The 19796-nt window shown below is 42.7% G+C and overlaps 1 protein-coding gene across 1 annotated transcript in view; it reads left to right on the top strand.

The window, feature by feature from the left end:
- The first annotated feature begins 2844 nt into the window (after positions 1-2844).
- Positions 2845-19796, top strand: part of Slc16a10 (solute carrier family 16 member 10) — a 93790-nt gene continuing 76838 nt past the window's right edge. The window contains exon 1 of the mRNA XM_027402174.2: positions 2845-3184. Within this exon, the coding sequence (XP_027257975.1) occupies positions 2845-3184 (340 nt within the window). The remainder of the gene's footprint in view (positions 3185-19796) is intronic.

The raw sequence follows: 19796 nt of genomic DNA, 5'->3' as shown, positions 1-19796 counted from the left end.
TTCTAGGATGGAGAACAAGGCATTAGTTAAATGGTCTTCTAGAGGTGGCATCCACAGGGATGTATTTGGGAGAGGCAGCAAGGAGGCATATGAACCAGGGGCCTCAGTGGATTAGTTGGAACTTTCGGAAGCTGAGCGGTGTACTAGAAGATGGGCAGGTTGAGGGGACTTTAGAGAAAGATCAAGGAAGTAGAAACCAGAGTTACTTCAGTCTTATTTCTGAAATAAGGATTGTTTTTGTACAAAATAACGTATTTATCCTTTGCGCAATACCAATGTTCAAGAACTCTGTGCATTTTGTTTTGTTTTGCTTGGACCCAGGGCTTCACACAAGCCAAGCACATTCTCCACATACCCAGCCCCATCTGTGGACTTGTTTGGTTTTGTACTTGTCTATTTTTCAAGATTTTTTTTTGTGTGTGTGTTTCTTCAGATTGAACACAGGGTCTCACATATGCTAGTCAGGTGCTCTCCAACTAAGCTGTAGGCCCAGCCTCAGCCCCATGCATGTTTTAATTAGTTAACTAATTAACTAATTAATTTTAAGACAGGGTTTCTCTACATAGTTCTGGCTGGCTGTCCTGGAATTCACTATGTAGACCAGGCTGGCTTGGAACTTATAGAGATCTGTCTGCCTCTATTTCTGAAGTACTGGGATCAAAGATGTGAGCCACTATAAATGGCCTTCATGCATGCATTTTTAATAAAGTTGTTCACTATAAGGCTTCTGGGTAGTGTGTTTGTGCGTGTCTCTCTGTGTAAATTATATTACTTTACAGGCATTCAGGAGCACTCCTACCAAATAATCACCATTATAGTGCTATTCTGATTTTATGATTTATAGAGTACATCATGGAAAGACTATGTTTTAGAAACTTCTCCATAGCCATTGATGTAGCTCAAGGCTACATTTGGTTGTTTGATTTAAAATAGTCATTAAAAAAGCATCAAAGCAACCTGTATTATGTAACATAACTGGAAACTTTCTGGGTTGGTAGTCTGCTTAATCAATCCTCCAGAATATATATCTTATTTTGAGATAAGACCTGACTGTTAATCTAGGTTGGTCTTGAACTTGTGATCCTCCTGCTTCAGTTTCTCAAGTGCTGGAATTATAGGTGTGTGTCATTACACCTAACAGGAGGTATACTTTGCTTTCCATTTCCTTATTTTCAGCAATCCAGCTATAATGTCCTGCACATTCTTTGTGTGAACTGGTGATACGGGGTCTCATGTAGCCTGGGATAGTGTCAAACTTGCAAAGCAATTATGGATGACCTTGAAGTACTCATCTTTCTGTTTCCACCTCCAGGTGTTGGGTTGATGAATGTGCAGCACCATACCTGGCTTCCCGTTTACTATTTATGTTAGTCAGCTTTCTATTAGAGCAGTTTATACCCCACCAGCGTTGCCTTGGTCATGGTGTCTCTCCGCATCAGCAGGACAGTGACTGAGACCCCAAAGATGGGTTTTTACATATCTGAGCTATTGTACCATTTTAACTTAATCTCTAAAGCACCCCACATGTGGGCTACATTCCCAGATTCCTCCGCTTTTCTACCCCCTTTCTTGTTGGAAAGCTCTTTGCTTGTCCTTGTCCACTGAAATGATGTGGCTAATACAGAACTCAGCTCAGACATTTTCTGTAGACACTATTCTTTAGTGTTTTGAAGAACAGTTAATGACCCTATTCCACTTGTGATACCCCTATATTTTAACACCACTGCACCCCACTTTGCATTTCAGGACTGTGTTTACTTACTAATTTAGGACTGAGAGAAGCAGGCATGTGGTTGTTGAAGTTACTGTGTATCCCAACATACTGGTAGGCACCTAAGTAACTAGCATATTTTGATTTTGTTTGGAGAGAGGAATATAAATATCAGAGAAATTAAGAAGATATGTTGGAATGCTATGTTTCAGGGGGCCAGAGGAGTGGAGTATAAGTGCCAGCTCTGTGTGTGTGTGTGTGTGTGTGAGAGAGAGAGAGAGAGAGAGAGAGAGAGAGAGAGAGAGAGAGAGAGAGAGAGAGAGAGAGAGAGAAGAGAGAGAACAACTTGTGTAGTTGAAAAGCATTGCTTTCTAGCAGCCTGTCAAAAATGTTTGTTAGCTGAAAATTTAGAATCACAGTCTGTGTTCCAAAGTGAGCATCTACAACGTGCCAAGTATTCAAAACAAACTGCATTTTCACGGAAGAGAATGGAACTTAAGTAATTAAACAAGTTCTCTGATTCTCGAATTGCCCTTTTTTTTTTAAAAGTAGGTACGCAGTATAAGGAACCTTCTATATTATAATTAGCACAAAAAGGACAACAAACATAAAATCTAGTGTTAACTGTGACTCTGTTCCCGTGACTCTAAAGGCCCAGGCGACCGATCGATGACCCTCGCAGCCCACATGTAGGAGGAGATGCTTTCCAGAACTTGGGAGAGGAGGTGACAGGAGGAGAGGATAGACGCCAGGTAGCTAATCTGGCCGCCTCAAACGCGCGCGCGTGCGCGCGCACTCGGTGGGCTGAGCCACGGGGGCGGAGCCTTTGCTCTCCGAGATCCAATCATCTGTGGGCTCAGGGGGTATGGCCCTCTGCTGGCCACGCCCCTAGCCGGCGCGGGAGGGGCGCTTTTAAGAAGCGGCCGCAGGCGGCCCTCTCTGTCAGGTGTGTGGGGCGGCGGGTGTGTCAGGTCCTCCGGCCGCCTTGTGCGCCGCTCGCCCGCCTGCGGCTCCAGCGCCCTCACCTCGGCCTCCCTTGTCTCCCCGGCCGGCCCTCGCAGCCTTTGCGAGCCACCCCGGACCTTGCGCCCGCGAGCTCTCCCGGCGCCCGCCCGACGGGGCCGCCTCCGGCCATGGTACCGTCCCAAGAGGAGCCCGTGGCCGCCGCCGCACGGGGGAAGAGCCAGGTGCAGCCGCCGGGGCCCGCGCCCTCGGATGAGGCTCCGCTGCCCTGCCCGGGACCCTCGGACGGCCCCGACGTGGCTGCAGAGAAGGTGGAGGTGGAACTGTCGAGGTCAACGGGCGACGAGTCCCCCGTTCCCCCCGAGGGCGGCTGGGGCTGGCTGGTGATGCTGGCGGCCATGTGGTGCAACGGGTCGGTGTTCGGCATCCAGAACGCCTACGGGGTGCTCTTCGTGTCCATGAAGGACACCTTCCGGGCCAAGGACGGTGACAACATGGCCTTCAAGACAGGTGGGGCATTGCGGCGGGCCGAGGGGACACGCGGGGCGGGAACACATACCGCGGGAGCTTGGTGCGTCCTCTGGTGCTGGGAGGGTGTGAGCGGTGCGTCTGACCCCTCGCGCTTGCAGCCTGGGGCTTCGGTGTGGCGGGCTTTGTATGCAATCGGCAAGAATCGCGCGTTTGGAAGCAAGTTGCAGAGTTGTACCAGCCCTAAGCTTCTTTCGGCAGAGTGGGCGCCAAGAAGCCACAGTACTTTCCTCTAAGTGTTGGAAAGCAAACTGAACGTTCCGGCACCAACAACATTGCACTGTCGTTTTTACAGTCTGTTTTTTTTTAATTTTTTATTTATTTATTTTATTTTATTTTTGTGACCGCTACGGTGTCGTGGTTATCCGCTTACTGTGCTGCAGAAGGATGTGTGTGTTCGGGCGAGTGCGGCGAGGCCAGGCGCGGGAGATTGGCAAGATGGGAAAGTGGATCCCAAGGTCACAGGAAGCCCCAAAAGGCAGCTCATCAAAAGTGATAGTCTGATGTGTCTCTGCACTCTGTTCTAAATATAGAAAGCATAGGAGGCAGCCACGTGGGATTAGGAAGATAAGGGGTTGCACCTCCTGTTGTGTTGTCTTTTTTGTTTGTTTTCTTTCTACCTTGTGGAAATAAAATACAAAAGGTGCAGACTCCGCATTTTCATCAAGTGCTTTTGCCCGAGTTCTTGACAGATTATGCAATACCCAAGTCTACGATCTTCTGCTTAAGATTTTTTTCATTATTTCATCTCCTGCTGCAAGGCAGGTGCTGTCAGCTGCATTTGGGTGAGAAAACTGGAAGTCGGTGAAATGAAGTGTCTTGGTGAGGAGCAGAATAAAGATAGAACTCATCACCTGACTTCAAGAATGAGTGATTCTCATCGCTAAATCAGGCTACTACTGCCTTTTGGGAAACTTCATAAGATCAATAATTTCTGTGTTTCTCTCTGCTCAGCCTGGCCTTGGACTCAAGATCCTCTTGCCTCAGTTGGGATTACAAGAACATTCTGCACTACACTGGACAATAGTCTTTTAAAACAACAACAGGGTCTCACTATGTAGTCCTGGCTGGCCTAGAATTTAATACATAGGCCAGAGAGATCCACTTGCTGCTGCCTCCCAAGTGATGGGATTATGGTCACCACTGCCTCACACAATAGTTTTTTTTTTTTTTTTAAATGGCTAGTTTCTGCTTTTAGAGTGCATATTGCTTAGATTTTTGGACAAGGACAATAAACAGGATTGTAATTAATACACATTGTAAGGAAAGGTGGTGAGGAAGATTTTAAAAATACTTTTTCATTCTTCCATGCTAGGTGGGGCCCAGGACTTTGGGGGTGCTCCTCAAGGAGCTGTACCACTTCTTTATTGTTTTTTTTTTTTTTTTTTCGAGACAGGGTTTCTCTGTGTAGCTTTGGAGCCTATCCTGGCACTCACTCTGGAGACCAGGCTGGCCTTGAACTCACAGAGATCCGCCTGCCTCTGCCTCCCGAGTGCTGGGATTAAAGGCATGCGCCACCAATGCCCGGCCCCACTTCTTTATTGTTAACATGATTTTCATTACCTGAATACATTGTGCTTCATGCACCTTCCCTCAGTAGACATTTGGATTGCTTTTTTTTTTTTGTAAAGATTTTATTTATTTATTATGTAAACAGCATTGTGCTTCCATGTATATCTGCACACCAGAAGAGGGCACCAGGTCTCATAATGGATGGTTGTGAGCCACCACGTGGCTGGGAATTGAACTCAGGACCTATGGAAGAGCAGTCAGTGCTCTTAACCTCTGAGCCATCTCTCCAGCCCCCTGGATTGCTTTTCAAACTTAGAAAAATACTTTAAAAGCTGATGCACTGAGTATTATTGTACACTCTTTCTGTGTGAATAATGATGTATATTTGATGGGGAATTTCTGTTCCTTAAGTGGCTGTTGAAGTCACTGTGTTGGGCAGGTCAAAGAGTTAGGAATGGTATGCTAAAATGGTCTTAGTTTTAAGCTGGGTAGTGGTGGCACACTCCTTTAATCCCAGCACTTGGGAGGCAGAGGCAGGCAGATCTCTGTGAGTTCAGACCAGCCTAGTCTTCAAGAACTAGTTCCAGGACAGCCTCCAAAGCCATAGAGAAACCCTGTCTCAAACCGCTCTGGCCACTGTTTATGTCTTGTCAAATGATTTTTGAAATGTATTTCCACAGAAAATCTACTTTTTAAGTGACATTCATACAAAATTCTGGTTAGACTGAACCATAGCAGGGAAGCTTTTCCTGGCTGTGCCAAGAAGAGATTTCCTTGGAACCCTCTCCTTAAGAGCATTTTGTTTGTTTGTTTTTTTTTTTTTTGAGAAAGGATCTCACTGTATAGCTCTGGGTGACCTCTACCTCTGCCTTCAGAATGCGCCACCTCTTCAAGACTATCTTAATTTTTTTTTTTGTAGGTTGTTTGTTTGTTTGCTTGCTTTGGTTTTTGAGACAGGGTTTCTCTGTATAAACCTGGCTGCCATGGGACTCACTCTGTAGACAGGTTGGCCTCAAACTCACTGAGATCCCCTTGACTCTGCCTCCTGAGTGCTGGGATTAAAGGTGTGTGCCCCTATGTCTGGCTCTTAATTCTTAAATAATGTACGACCTAGCCAAAATTCTCAGAAAAAGGGCCTGATGAGATTTTCTCCCACTAATTTATAAGCGAGTTTCACACCTCTTCAGTTGTGCGCCCCCCCATTTACCTCTCTGCCCTACCTCTCCTCCCTGCTCACCCCCACTCCCTTTTTGTACTGTTGTGAAAATGTTCACTGTTTTGGAGCTGGTGACACAGGAAGAAACAATGCCAGGTGTTCTCAGAGTTTAGGATCTGTTGAAATACAATTGAGTACACCAGGGAAAGTGTTAGGATTCTCCCCTGGGACATATGCACTGTAAAGAAGCTCAATCCTATTCTAAAGTTGAAATTCTAAGAAAGTTCAAGTACATGGTGGGAGCTGGGAAACTCAGCTGATAGCTTTTCTCTCCGGTTATAAGAATCTCTGTGAAACTGAGGCTTTGGAATGGGGATGCTAGTTGAACTCAAGTTGGGCAGTAAAATCAATGAAGTATACAGCAGGCCAGCCCCTGCTGTGGTGCCCAGGTGCTGTGACAAGACAATGTCGCATACAGAGTGCATGTCAGAAGTGGTGCTGGCAGGACTAACAGCTTGAGTTGTCTTTTCCATGACAATTTTACTTGATTCCATGGGTAGAAGGGAGTCAGATGCTCTGAAAAAGAAGAGGGATACCACAACTATCTGGAGCATTGTTTTCTGCTAGAATCCGGACCATTGTTCTAACTGCTGGACTCTGGAAAACCATGGAACTGCTAAGTCTAGCACTCTCTGTCTTCTCATGCAGTGCCATGGGATCAAGCAAGGGTATTAATCTTATCTGCTGTTTTCTTCCTGGGGAAAGACAAATATTTTAATGGTATAAACTATCTATTAAAAACAGGTATGTTATTAGAATTTGTATTTAGGCTAGCATTAATGCTAACCTTTTGAAGAAATTACTATTTTTGAACCAAAGGCTTGGCTCCTTTGAATAATTCCCCCAATATGTTTTTTAAAAGTATTTTTGTGAATGTGTGTGTATGTGTGTGTGAGTGAGTAAATGTGTGCGTACGAGTGTACATTCATGCCATGGTATGTCTGGAGGTTGGAGGACCTGTGTGTGTCTGTGTGTGTGTGTGTGTGTGTGTGTGTGTGTGTGTGTGTGTGTGTGAGAGAGAGAGAGAGAGAGAGAGAGAGAGAGAGAGAGAGAGAGCATTCATGCCAAAGTGTGTCTGGTGTTGGTTATCACTATCAGCGTTTACATGGGTTCCAGTGATCTGAGCTCAGGTCTTCAGGCTTGAGCAACAAGTGCTTTTACCCACGGAGCCATTTGCATCACCTCCCAAACTTGCTCTTTAGTGGCCTTTTTTGAAAGTGGAGGTCTGTGTTTAAGATTGGGAAACACCACACCTTATACTTCTCGATAGGGCATTTAAAATGTAAGTCAACATAAGTTTTTTAAAAACAACTGTCAAAAAGATGTGGAAAGAGGCCGGGCGTTGGTGGTGCACGCCTTTAATCCCAGCAAGGCAGAGGCAGAGGATTTCTGTGAGTTCGAGCGAGCGAGACCAGCCTGGTCTACAAGAGCTAGTTCCAGGACAGCCTCCAAAGCCACAGAGAAACCCTATCTCAAAAAACAAACAAACAAACAAACAAAAAAAAAAGTGGAAAGAGAGGCTCTTTGTCCACAACCTTTAATGTTACACCACCTGCCCTTTATGGTAAAAGTATATTCTTTAGACAGTTGTACCACTGAGTAGGAATTGGGTAGCATTTAGAGGTGAAAGCATGTTGCATCACCTCTTTACCCTCATTTCGGAAGCCTCCGAAACTTCAAGCTAGTTAGGGCCAAACCCCAAGTTTTCACATCTTCACTTACATTGGTATCTACTATAGAGTCTATACTTTCCCTTTCAAACTTCATTGAATCGAACTGGCAGTACACAGATTAACCAGAGAAAAGCACATTTATTTGGTTATAGTTCCACATGATGTGGATGCCTTCAGATTGCCATCCAAAGGTAACTGTCTCTTTTTAATTCTTAGGATTGCCAAAGTTTAGTCAACTGTGTGCAAATGCTAGTGAACAAAAAGGGGATAGTCTAATGGTAGCAGACTGAAAGGGAAACCTATAGGCTTGTCTGGCCACATTGTTCTTCATTCTTCAGAACCTGTGTAGTATGTATGGGGGGGGCGTGTTAGAGGATTATTTTTTTCAGTTTTTGTGGCTGGCTTTGAGGAAAAGGGCTTTAATGTTATTACCCACTTGGGGATGGGAGGGAGAGAATTCAAGCTGTAATAGTTAGCCTTAGGGGAAAGTGAGTGAGAGACAGGAAGACCAGAGAGGACCTGCCTTTGAGCTCTCCTTGGGCTAGTTTCCTAGGCCCCAGAGCCACAATGTAGTTTTGTGTTACACCTAATTACTGGGGATTTAGACTGTCAAAGCCTTTGACTATGGAAGTCAGAGTTAATCCTGCTGCTGTGGCTTGCCTTTATGTGCCAGATGTCTGGTTGGTGAGGGAAGTTGCCTATATAACCAACCATGCTACTATCTTAGTGAAGGAAGTAATAGCTGCTTTGATGAGCTGATTACAATAAAAAGTGACCCGGTTTACGTCTTTTCTGTAATAGCGGTACACGGTTCCTACATTCATTGGAGGTAGAAGAGCTAAGCCAAGAAGATTTACTGTGGCAATAGCTCATCTGAATTATTAGCTCATAAGTCAGCAGAGCACAAAAGTGATTTATGAAACTGGAAAATAAAGAGATGAGTATGGGTTTGGGTCTGATAGTGTACACCTATAGTCCTGGTGCTTGGGAGGTAGAGGCAGAAGGCAGGTTTAAGGTCAGCCAGGCCTATGTAGTGAGATACTACCTTAAAAGGATATATATATATATATATATATATATATATATGTATATGTATATGTATATGTATATGTATATGTATATGTATATGTATATATATTATGTCATTTAATGACATATATATATATATATATATATATATATATATGTCATTTAATTTCCTTCCATTTTAACTGCCAAATCAACCAAAACTGAAAGCACATCTTACTTATTTTAGTAGAGGTTTTGAGATGTTCTTTAGAATAAATTGTGTTCTGAGCTTTTGCGTTCTCTGCTTCCTCTGTGCTGGAGATGAAGCCTAGGGCTGTGCACATGCCAGGAGAGGTTCTACCGCTGCACATACAGCTCTAGCACTGAAGTCTTGATGTGGGTCACTGTCTTTACATTTGCTCTTGTGCCCATGTTGCCTGCCGTTTCTACAGTTTTGTATTTCGTTCTTCCTGACTACCTGGATGCTTCACAAGCCCTGTGGCTCCAGTTACTTTCTTGGGACCGTTACTTCTAAAGTTAAGATGAATATTTACAATTTCTAGACAGTTCTATTTGGGTACAGAGGCACATCATACTCAACTAAAGTGAATTTGCCTTTTAGCCAGCACAAAAAACCTCCGCCCAGAAACACTAGAGCTCAGACATGAATTCTCATAGTACAGAATACTTTTGGTTCTTTAAGTCAGACATATGTGGCATGATTGTGTTCCTAAGATCATGAGGACTCTGGCATAATTGATGATGAATCCATGATAGATAATATTATGGCATAATTGGGAGGTGGTAAAAGGTGTTGGGTCCTATGGAGTAAGTATGTCACTTGGGATGTGTCCTTGAGGGTGACTCCTTGCCCTCACTCCTTCGTCTACCCCCTTCCTTTGTTTTTTGACTGCTGTGTTGTGAACTTCTGGGCTCCAGCAGACTCTCCCTGTGGGTTACACCTCTATAGCCACGAGTCAAACTGAATCCTCCTTTAGATTCTTTTTCTCAGGGATTAGGTCACAGTGACACAAAACTCTTAACATCCAGAATTCATGCATTTCCCCTTCCATTTGTATCTCCATCCTTCCTTTCTGAATTACCCTTTTTGCCTTCATCCCCATGCCTTCATCACTTTGGGCCTCTTTGCCAGAATCACACCATGGAGTGTAGAAGTTTTCTTGCTTAAATGCCACCAATGGCACACTTCACTTGTAGAAAAACTGCTGATTCCTGAGGTCTGCAGATTATGGCCCTTGCCTAACCCTCTTCCCTTGCCTGCCTGCCTCCCTCCCTCCCTTTCTTGATATTTTTGAGGAAGGGTCTCCCTGTATAGCTCTGGCTGGCTTAGAACTCACTGTGTAGAGCTGGCATGTCTCAAGTGCACAGAGACCCACCTGCCTCTGCCTCAATGCCTGACTCACCCCTCCTTTCTTGTTCCTTGTGTTCCCGCTAAGCTATAAGTCTTGTGCATATCCAAATTCATCACGTTACCTTTGTTTCTGTGCCTTTCTTTATGTGTTCTGTTCCTCTCCTAGTGTGGTTGTTAGTCCTTGGAGGATGCCAGTGGAATGGATGGTTCTTCTATTCTTTATGCACAACCATGGGACTTTACATAACTGTGGTTACATTTTAAGCACTTGGGATGACAGGGGCTACTGCATTTTGGAGATTTGAGACTAAATTCAAGTGAATTACAAATTAAAATTAAAACAGAAGACAGATTTCAGGAAGCCAGTTTCAACTTATTTGAAGTTAATAATTATTTAATTTTTTTTGAGACAAGGCCTTGTGTTCTTCTGCCTCTGACTACTGAGTGTCAGGATTACAGGCATGTACTACCATGCTTAGAGTATGAAAGGTATTTTAAAGATAGTCCAAATTTATTTCAGTGATAATTCGTATAGTCCTTTGCCATAAAGACAAGGCTTTCATGTGTTACCTTATTTTAAATTTTCATTTATTTTCTGACATGTTACCCAGGCTGATCTCAAACTGCTGGCCAAATGATCCTGCTGTTTGGGTTTCTTTCATATCTCAACTATACATGTGTCACTACCTCTGGCTTATTTTCTTGGAATAGATCTGTCTTGTGTCAATCTATAGATAAGGGAACTGCAGCTGGCAGAGGTTTGGGTTGGGCAGCGTGACAGCAGTGTTCATGTCTGCCAAGTTGGACTTAAGAGTATCTTTTTAATTAGTGACATTATTTTATACTTGTATAGTCCCCCCTCCAAGTAAAACACCCTGCCCTTTTCCCTTTTCAATTGTTTTCTACATATTTACTTGTATTTTTATCAAAATCCTCAATAGTGTTTTCTGCTTAAACATCAATAGCCCTTGAAGTCATTTTTGGAAGAGAATTCTACTTACAGTCATGATAGTTCACCCCCCCCCCAAAAAAACCTGACCTCATATTTAAATTAAACAAATCTCAACAAAAACAAACTAAGCCCTGAACATAACTGGAAAAGTCAGCTCGCCAAAGCTCCAGGCACCTGCCTAGCCTGGTACCACCCACACAGGAACTCTGGGTGTTTTATTTGGCAGAGCATCAGAATGGGCAACTACACCTGAGAACTGCAGACCTACCACATGTAAGAAACGGCCTGTCAGAGCCTGCAGTGATGGAGAGAGGTGCCCCAGACTCTGTGCAGAATGTGCGTGGTCACACAGTATCTTTATTAACAGCAAAAGTCATTTCTTGCTTGCATGGGAAAACCAGAAGTAAGGAACTGAGGCAGTGATTGTCTTATTCCCAAGTCTTCATTTCACTAATCCCCCCCCCCCCCATGCAGAAACCCTTGCAGACAGGGTTTCTTTGTGTAGCTTTACTTTATAGACCGGGCTGGCCTTGAACTCACAGAGATCCAACTGCCTCTGCATCCCGAGTGCTGGGATTAAAGGCGTGCACCATCACCGCCTGGCTTCATTTCACTAATTTTTTAATCACAGGAATATTTGTGAGCTACAGGTTCAAGATAATGTATATAGACCAAAGCTGTGTTTCCATCCAACAGCCTTCTTCCTTTTAGTAAATATAAACATCTCATGCTCTTGAAAATGTCTGTGCTCACCTTCAAAGAGAGTCTCCTTTTCTCACTTGTGAGCATCTCTGGGATTCAGAAGTGGAAGCTGTGCCTCTACATTGTTCACCAGGCAAAGCTTTGTCAGGATTCTCCTTTCATTTTTCTGTAATTACAAAATTTAATATTGAGTTTACTTTTTGTGTCTCTCTGGAATTTTGATGTATTCCTGACTTGAGAACCATAAAGTGGAATTTGACATTAATTGGCAGGCCTGGGAATGTAGCTCAGTAATATCCTATAGCATTTGCTCAGTGTGTGGGAGGTCCTGGCATTCTGGATTCCACCTCCAGCACTGCAACAGCAACAACAGCAAATTAGTAAAAGCTGTCAAGGTATGCCTTAGATAGTTAAATCTAAGCAAAAGATAATTAGCTAAATTAATATAAAAAGTCATGGAAATGAATCAAGCCTGGCAGTTTACATCATTAATTCCAGCACTTAGGAGACAGAAGTAGGCTAGTTTGAGTTTGAGGCTAGCCTGTCTATATAGGAAGTTCAGGTTAGCCTGGTTTACATAGCAAATTCAGGGCTACATCATGTTATAATATGATCACATTTCAGCTAGTACCTCCCTTCCTCCTACCGCCAAGAACATTACTTGAGTAATGTTCAACAGTTCATGTGATCTTCTTGGAGCTGGAGTTATGGGAAGTTGTGAGCCACCCAACATGGGTGCTAGGGACTGAACTCAGGTCCTCTGCAATAGTAGTACTTGCTGTTAGCCACTGAACCATCTTTTTAACTCCATATATATGGGTCTTTAAAAAAATTAGACAGGCATGGTGGTGTACATCTATAATTCCAGTACTTGGGAAGTAGATGCAGCTCGATGTCTGTGAGTTTAAGGTCAGTTTGATTTACATAGTTTAAGCTATCTAGTGAGACTCAAGACCTTTTTTTCCTTTTTCTTTTCTTTTTTTTTTGTTTCTTGAGGCAGGGCTTCTTTTGTATAACAGCTCTGGCTGTTTTGTAGACCAGACTGGTCTCAAACTCATAGAGGTCTGCCTGCCTCTGCCTCCCGAGTGCTAGGATCAAAGAGGTGCGCCACCATGCCCAGCTCCAAAACATTTGTTTGTTTTTGAGACAGGGTTTCTCTGTATTGCTTTGGAGCCTGTCCTGGACTAGCTCTGTAGAACAGGCTGGCTTCAAACTCACAGAGATCCGCCTTCCTCTGCCTCCTGAGTGCTGGGATCAAAGGAGTGCGCGACCATTTTTTGTTAATGTTATGTGTGGAACTGTGTCTGAGTAATTTTTGAACAGAATCCCACAATTTTATTCTGTACTAGGATCCCTAGATTATGCAGCAGGACTAGAGGAACCATTAGTAGGATGGGGGAAGGGGCACTGGGAGGGGTTGAGGAGGAGCAGTTGCTTGCATTTTTTTCTTTTAGTTTTTTGAAACAGAGTTTATCTATGTAACAGCCCTGGCTGTCCTAGAATTTGCTTTATAGACTAGGCTAGACTTGAATTCACAGAGATCTGCATGCCTTTGCCTCCCTTTTCTGTGTCACCATGTCTGGCACTGGCTTGAATTTTTTTGCCATGTGGAATACCATTAAAGGCAGAAGGATTTAAGGAGGTGATGGCACAGATAACTATAAATGAGGCTGGGCATGGTTGCTTAGTTCTCTAACCCTAAAGCCCCGAGGCTGAGGCAGGAGGATTGTAAGCAAGAGGATCATAAATTTGTGGTATCTCAGAACTACAACAGAAACCTGAAATGGCCAGAAATGCATTTTCAAGCTGGAGAATAAAGGTGAGGCCAGTAGTAGAGCTTTGGGACTAGTGCATGTCCTCCAGGGAGCACCAAAAACAGAAATCAAGAATTCTGTTATAGGCAGTCCTGGGAGTGCTCTTGTCTTAAAAAGCCAAAACTAAAGCCACGACCCAAAACCTAACCAAACAAAACCCCCAAAACAAACAAGCCACAAACCAAAAAGCAAACACAATTTGCTTCTGCTCATGCAGACACTGAAACTCAACCGGAAGAAGGTGTAAATTTGTGGCACTCATTGGCTTAGAACGGAGCAGTTCTAATTGAGATAGTTACTGGTTGCTTGGCTACATTCACGTAAATTCTGACTTAGTTTCCTGTCTGACAATGAGCAGGGAGGCAAAGCATATCTAGCCTCAGAGCACTTGGAGATGCTTGACGATATGCCCAGCACTTGTGTGACTGAGCACATTGGCCTGGCACTTGTCATTGGGTGAAGAGTGCTGACTCGCGTTGTGTTGTAATCTCTTGGACTCAGGTCCCGAGTTGCTCTCTTTCGATTGTAGCTGAATTGAAGGTGCTGGAAGTACAGTGACCCTGGAGGAAGGACTGGTCAAAGTGGGGGGTGGATGGAAGGGAATTGGAAGTTGTGCAACCAGAACATTTGCCTTTTTAAAAAAATTAAATTTATTCTTTTTGTGTATATGTGTGGGTGTGCACATACAACCTTGTGCATGCGGAAGTCAGAGGACAACCTGGGGAAGTTGTTTCTCTCCTTCCACCATGGGGGTTCCAGGGACCAAACTCAGGTCATCAGGTTTGGCCATTATCCACAAAGCCTTCTCACCATTTTTCTATTCTTCATTTTATAAGTGATGATGCCCCCTTTCCTTCAGTAATCATTTTATCTTTCAGTATCATTTTCATCAGTTACTAAGTCTGCGTGAAGGCAAATATTGGCATATGGTAGCATTTATGTTCCTCCACTGTTGTGCTTGCTGGGAGGAATGAAGGTGTGGCTTTCTGACCAGTAAATATACAGTCTAGTGCTTATGGGAAGTGGGGAAACAGGAAGAACAGCTTAAAGCATTTTCCTCTGAAGAGTCTGAGAGTCAGAGGGGCTGTGGGATTCTCTTTTTACACAGAGATAGTCAAAGGCAGCCGCTAAGATTTTAGTGTTAGTTGTTATGTGAGTGCTATCGTAATTAATTTGTTATGTGGTAGATTTTTCTTTTTTTTTACGCCTTTGATTGGGAAACAGATACTGAGCTATTTAAAATGCAGACTAATTTTGGAAAAAAAATGGTAGAAAGTAATCTTTAATCAAATTACTATGTCCTTTTCCTCTTAATTCATCAGGATGGCGTTGGGTGTCTGGTGGCAACTGAGACTGGATAATGGAAAAATGTCAAAGTGATGTAATCCCATTATTTATGGTCACTTAAGAGGATAAATTAATCATTGGCCACTAATCTTGAGATACTTACTCCACTGACCTGGAAATATGCCTCTTTTTTTTTTTTGGAAAGCAAGTCAGTGAGCCAGTAGAGCTGTCAGAATTGATCAGCTTTCCTAACCCTAATAGTAAGTGACTAGAAACAATTTCTCCTCAAGCTTTCCCTTCCTGCCTCATAGCATGGTCATTCTTTTACTCTGGAAACTGGAATGCTAGGAGAAGTGCATTGATATGTGAGCTTGTGGCTTAACCAGAGTTCAGAGACTTAGCTCTAGTTTAGGGTTAACAAAGCTGCTCTCAAGGTATAGGGTGTGAACCTTACTGTTTATTTTTGTCATGTTTTAGAGACAGCATCTCACTCTGTAGCTTATACTGACCTGGAACACGGTATGTAATCCAGGTTGGGCTGAAATTTTTGGTAATCATCCTGCCTTATCTTCCCAAGTCTCTGCCACCCTGCTCAGATCCATGCTTGCATTTTGATTGACAGAATTAGGCATGGCTAGGCATAGTGGCACACATGTAACCCCAGTGGGAAGCAGGGTCTAAAAGATTATACATTCCATATCAGACTGGACTATATACTGAGTTTCAGGCTAGCCTGGGTTATAGTGAGACACTATCTCAAAGGAAGAGAGAGAGAGAGAGAGAGAGAGAGAGAGAGAGAGAGAGAGAGAGAGAGAGAATTAGAAGAGTTAATAACATTATGAAATTTGTTTAGCTATAGAAGGAAGTTTTATGGCAGCAATTCTGCCTATTTGTACATTATTTTTGGAGTCACTTTTGTTTAAATACTGTGTTTATTCATACCAGGGTCAGAGTGGGAATAAAGGAAAGAGTACCATTCAGTCATAAAGGAGTTAAGGATAAAGTTCTTGTCCAAGTCCTCCCCTGGGGCACAGCACCTCAAAAGAAGACCAATATCCTTTAGGGTTTGAGGTCTCCATACAGGGGGTTCATAAAAACTCTCTCTTTTAAAGCTATTTAAAAAATAGATGTATTCATTTTATATTATGTATGAGTGTTTTGCCTTCATGTATATCTGTGTACCACATGTGTGATTGGCACCCATGAAAGTCAGAAAAAGGCAGCAGATCCCTAAAACTGGAGTTACAGATAGGTGTTAGCCATCATATGGATGCTGGGGATCGAACCAGGTCCTCTGCAACAGCAAATGCTCTTAACTGTTGAACCATCTCTCCAGTCCCTTAAAGACCTTTGTACTTGAGAGTATATAAAATTGCCATGCAAGAATTACAGCCCCACTCACACAATCACAATCAAAGTACTATTTTGATAATACTTTATCTGTCCAAGTGTGCTTTGATAAGGGTTCAGGAAATAAGGCAGAATTTATGGGCTGCAGACATGGTTCAGCAGATCAGGCATGTGTCACTCATGCAGAGGACCTGAACTTGACTTTCGCACCTAGTTCAGGTGGCTACAGTTGACACAGGATCAAACACCCTGTTCCGGACTGTAAAGGTACCTATCTACCTTCACACATGCACATACCCACACACAGACACATGCACATAATTAAAAATAAATCTTAAAAAAATCCCCTAGGATTTGGTTATTGTATCCTGATACTAGGAAATTGTATCAAGAGAAATACAATGCTATTTATGGAACTAATTCACCTTACAAAAATTAAGATTTAGAAAAGAAACATAGATAATTTTTTTTTCAAGACAGGGTTTCTCTGTGTAGCTTTGGAGCCTCTCCTGACACTCACTCTGTAGACCAGGCTGGCCTCGGACTCACGGAGATACACCTGCCTCTGCCTCCCAAGTGCTGGGATTAAAGGTGTACACCACCACTGCCCGACATAGATAAAATATTAATTAACTAAGACTCATTTTAGAAGGCTTATCAAAGGTCAGCTTTATTGACAGATAATTTGTTAAATCAGCCACTGATTTTAAGTGTTTACTTTGAGTTCTTTTTTTTTCCCCCAGATTTTTTTATTTGAATTAGAAACAAGATTGTTTTACATGACAATCCCAGTTCCCTTCTCCCTCCCGTTCTCCCCTACCACCACTCCCACCAACTAAAACCCTACCTATCACATATCCTTTTTGCTCCCCCTGGATGGTAATGCTTTCCATAGGGTGTCATCAGAGTCTATCGTATCTTACTTTGAGCTCTGATAGGTGTAGTTTTGTATCATAATCATAGAGCATCTCTATTTTTCCAGAATGTTCCCTGTCCTCCTTTGCAGTCTTTTCCCCTTGTACTCTGGCTTGTAGAAACCACTATGTTTCCTGTTTATCTTTTTGAAATTTCTATGCATAGGTAAGTGTATCATCCAGTGTGTTTTCTTTTGTGTTTGATTTTTCACTCAGGATGATATCCTTTAGATTCTTCTGAGTTTTGCAGGCATTAGCAGGTCATATTTATTTATTACTGAGTACTGTTACACTATATGCCTACATACATTGCCTACACACGAATATTTTGATTAGTTCTAGTTCTTGCTGCTCATAAATAGTGCTGATACGAACATTGGTCTTCAGGTCTTTGACTGGATATGTTCTTGTTTTATTCTGTTTTTATCAACATTTTAAATTTCATAAGAGGATAATACTGTATTTAAAAATCTATTAAACTAAATTGTGGGCACTGGGAATGTAGCTTGGTGGTAGAATGCTTGCCTAGCACGTGTAGGGCCCTGGCTGGGTTCAATCTGTGGCAGACAAGAAAGAAATCATGACTGAATAAGAAAAAAATGAGCTTAGAGGAACTCTGGGAAGACTTTAAAAGTTTTCATAAGATTGGATGAATAGTGGTGTTACCACTCGAGTTAACTATGGCTAAAATCTCAAATCTTTAATTAAAATGTTTTTCCTGCTTGAGAATTTAATGCATGCAGATATGTTTTGATCAGATCCACCCCCATTTCTTCTCCTAAATTCCTTCTTCTAACTTTCCTACACCTTTTCCCTCCCAGCTTCATGCACTCACAGCTAAGTAAGGCTGTTGGTGACTTTTCTCCCTTGGAAGTTGCATAGAATTTTTCAGTGCTTTGAAAATAGCCAGGAAGGATGCAACTTTGAGGTCTTTACTCCCTTGATTTCTCCATGTTCTGACTCAGTATGTGATGTTCTCAACAATTAGGTCTTATCACCAAGTTCTGGAAGGTAAGAACGGTGGTGTCTTACTTTTGTATTGCTGTGATAAAACACCATGACCATGGAAACTTAAGTGAAAACATTTCATTGGGCTTACAGTTTCATAATTGAGAGCTAATGGTGATAGAGTGAAGGCATGGTAGCAGGAATGAACTGAGAGCTCGAATCTTGATCCTGAAGCCAGAAAAGAGAGACACTGGGAACAGCATGAGTCTTTTGAAACCTCAAAACCCATCCCCAGTGACACACCTCCTTCAAGAAGGTGACACCTCCCAATCCTTCCCAAATTGTTCCCCCAACTGGGGACCAAATATTCAAGTATATGAGCCCATGGAAGCCATTCTTACTCAAACCTCCATAGGTGGCAATAGCTTGGAATGTTTGGAATGGTCTATGGGACCCACTGACCACCAACAAAAAGACGTAAACCCATACCTAGCCACAAGCTTTTTATTTGACAGCCTATGTCTGGGAGAGAGTCATTGTTTCTCCTGTTAGAGGGTAACTCCTTTTTTTTTTTCATATGTGAATTTATCTTTTAGGAGGCCTCTCCAGCAGTAGTTTCCATATGGCATGTTCAAAGGTCTTAGTGTTTATCCTTCCTCATGCTCACTGCTCTACCCTGCCCTTCTATTCCCAACCCCATTAGCCCTTTCTGTTCCATTATTCCTCTGTTCCTCCATGCCTTCTGTGTTCTGGCCCTCTTCCTTTGAAATCCACTCCATGGCCCCTTACTGGAATCTTCAGTGTCACATAATAATGTAAAGAGTCAAAGATAAAATTTAAAGTTACATCTATCTGTCTGTCTATCTATCTATCTATCTATCTATCTATCTATCTATCTATCTATCTATCTATCATGTGTGTATGCATACTCAAGTGTGCACACATGACTGCATGGGCTCACACATATGTCATGATGCATGTGAGGAGGCCAGAGAACAACTTGCAGGAGTCAGTTCTTTGCATTAATTGGATCCAGGGATTGGATTCAGGTTGTCAGGCTTGGTAGCCTTTACCCACTGAGCTTTCTCACTGGCCCCAGAGTTAATATTTTTATTTTTTATTTTGAGACAGAGTCTCTCTACATAGCCCTGGCTGTGTACGCCAGATTGGCTTCAACTCACAGAGATTCACCTGTGTTTGTCTCCTGAGTGCCGGGATTAGAGATTTGTGCCACCATACCTGGCATAGATTTCATATTTTTAAAGAAGACCTAGGATCTGGAATTGGTAATGCAGGCCTATAATCCCAGTTACTTGGTAATACAGGCCTATAATTCCAATTATTTGGGAAGCTGAGGCAGGAGGTTGGAAGTTCAAGGCTACAGAGCAAGACTCTGTCTAAAAATAACAGAAAACAAACAAAAATAATTCACAAACACAAAGAGAAGGAACCTGTAGAGAGGGATAAAGTGAAGTTGTCATAAGGGTAATTAATAGGGTGGACTAAGGTTTGAGATTAGGGAGTCTACAATACATCTAGATATTTGCAAGAGGGGCCTGGAGAGGGAGAAAGAACTTGGACAAATGTATGTAGTTTATGAGGACCAGGATGCTGAGAGGAAGAGTTCCTTAAATTTGGTTATGGAGTTGAATAGCAGAGTTTAAGAGAATGGGAAAGGTTTAGGAACTGGTTATCGGCAAAAAAAGGGTTGGGAATCTTAAACACAATTAGATCCATGTATCTTCAGTAAAGCCAGTGCCTAGATTGTGCCTTCTCTTAAGCTGTGCTCTGAGAGTTGATCAGATAGTGTGAAATGTACAGTTGCTGAAAGATAAGAGAGAACCAA

Source organism: Cricetulus griseus, chromosome 2 (genome assembly GCF_003668045.3).
Source record: "Cricetulus griseus strain 17A/GY chromosome 2, alternate assembly CriGri-PICRH-1.0, whole genome shotgun sequence".
Classification (NCBI taxonomy): domain Eukaryota; kingdom Metazoa; phylum Chordata; class Mammalia; order Rodentia; family Cricetidae; genus Cricetulus; species Cricetulus griseus.
This window is presented reverse-complemented; position numbering and strand designations above follow the sequence as displayed.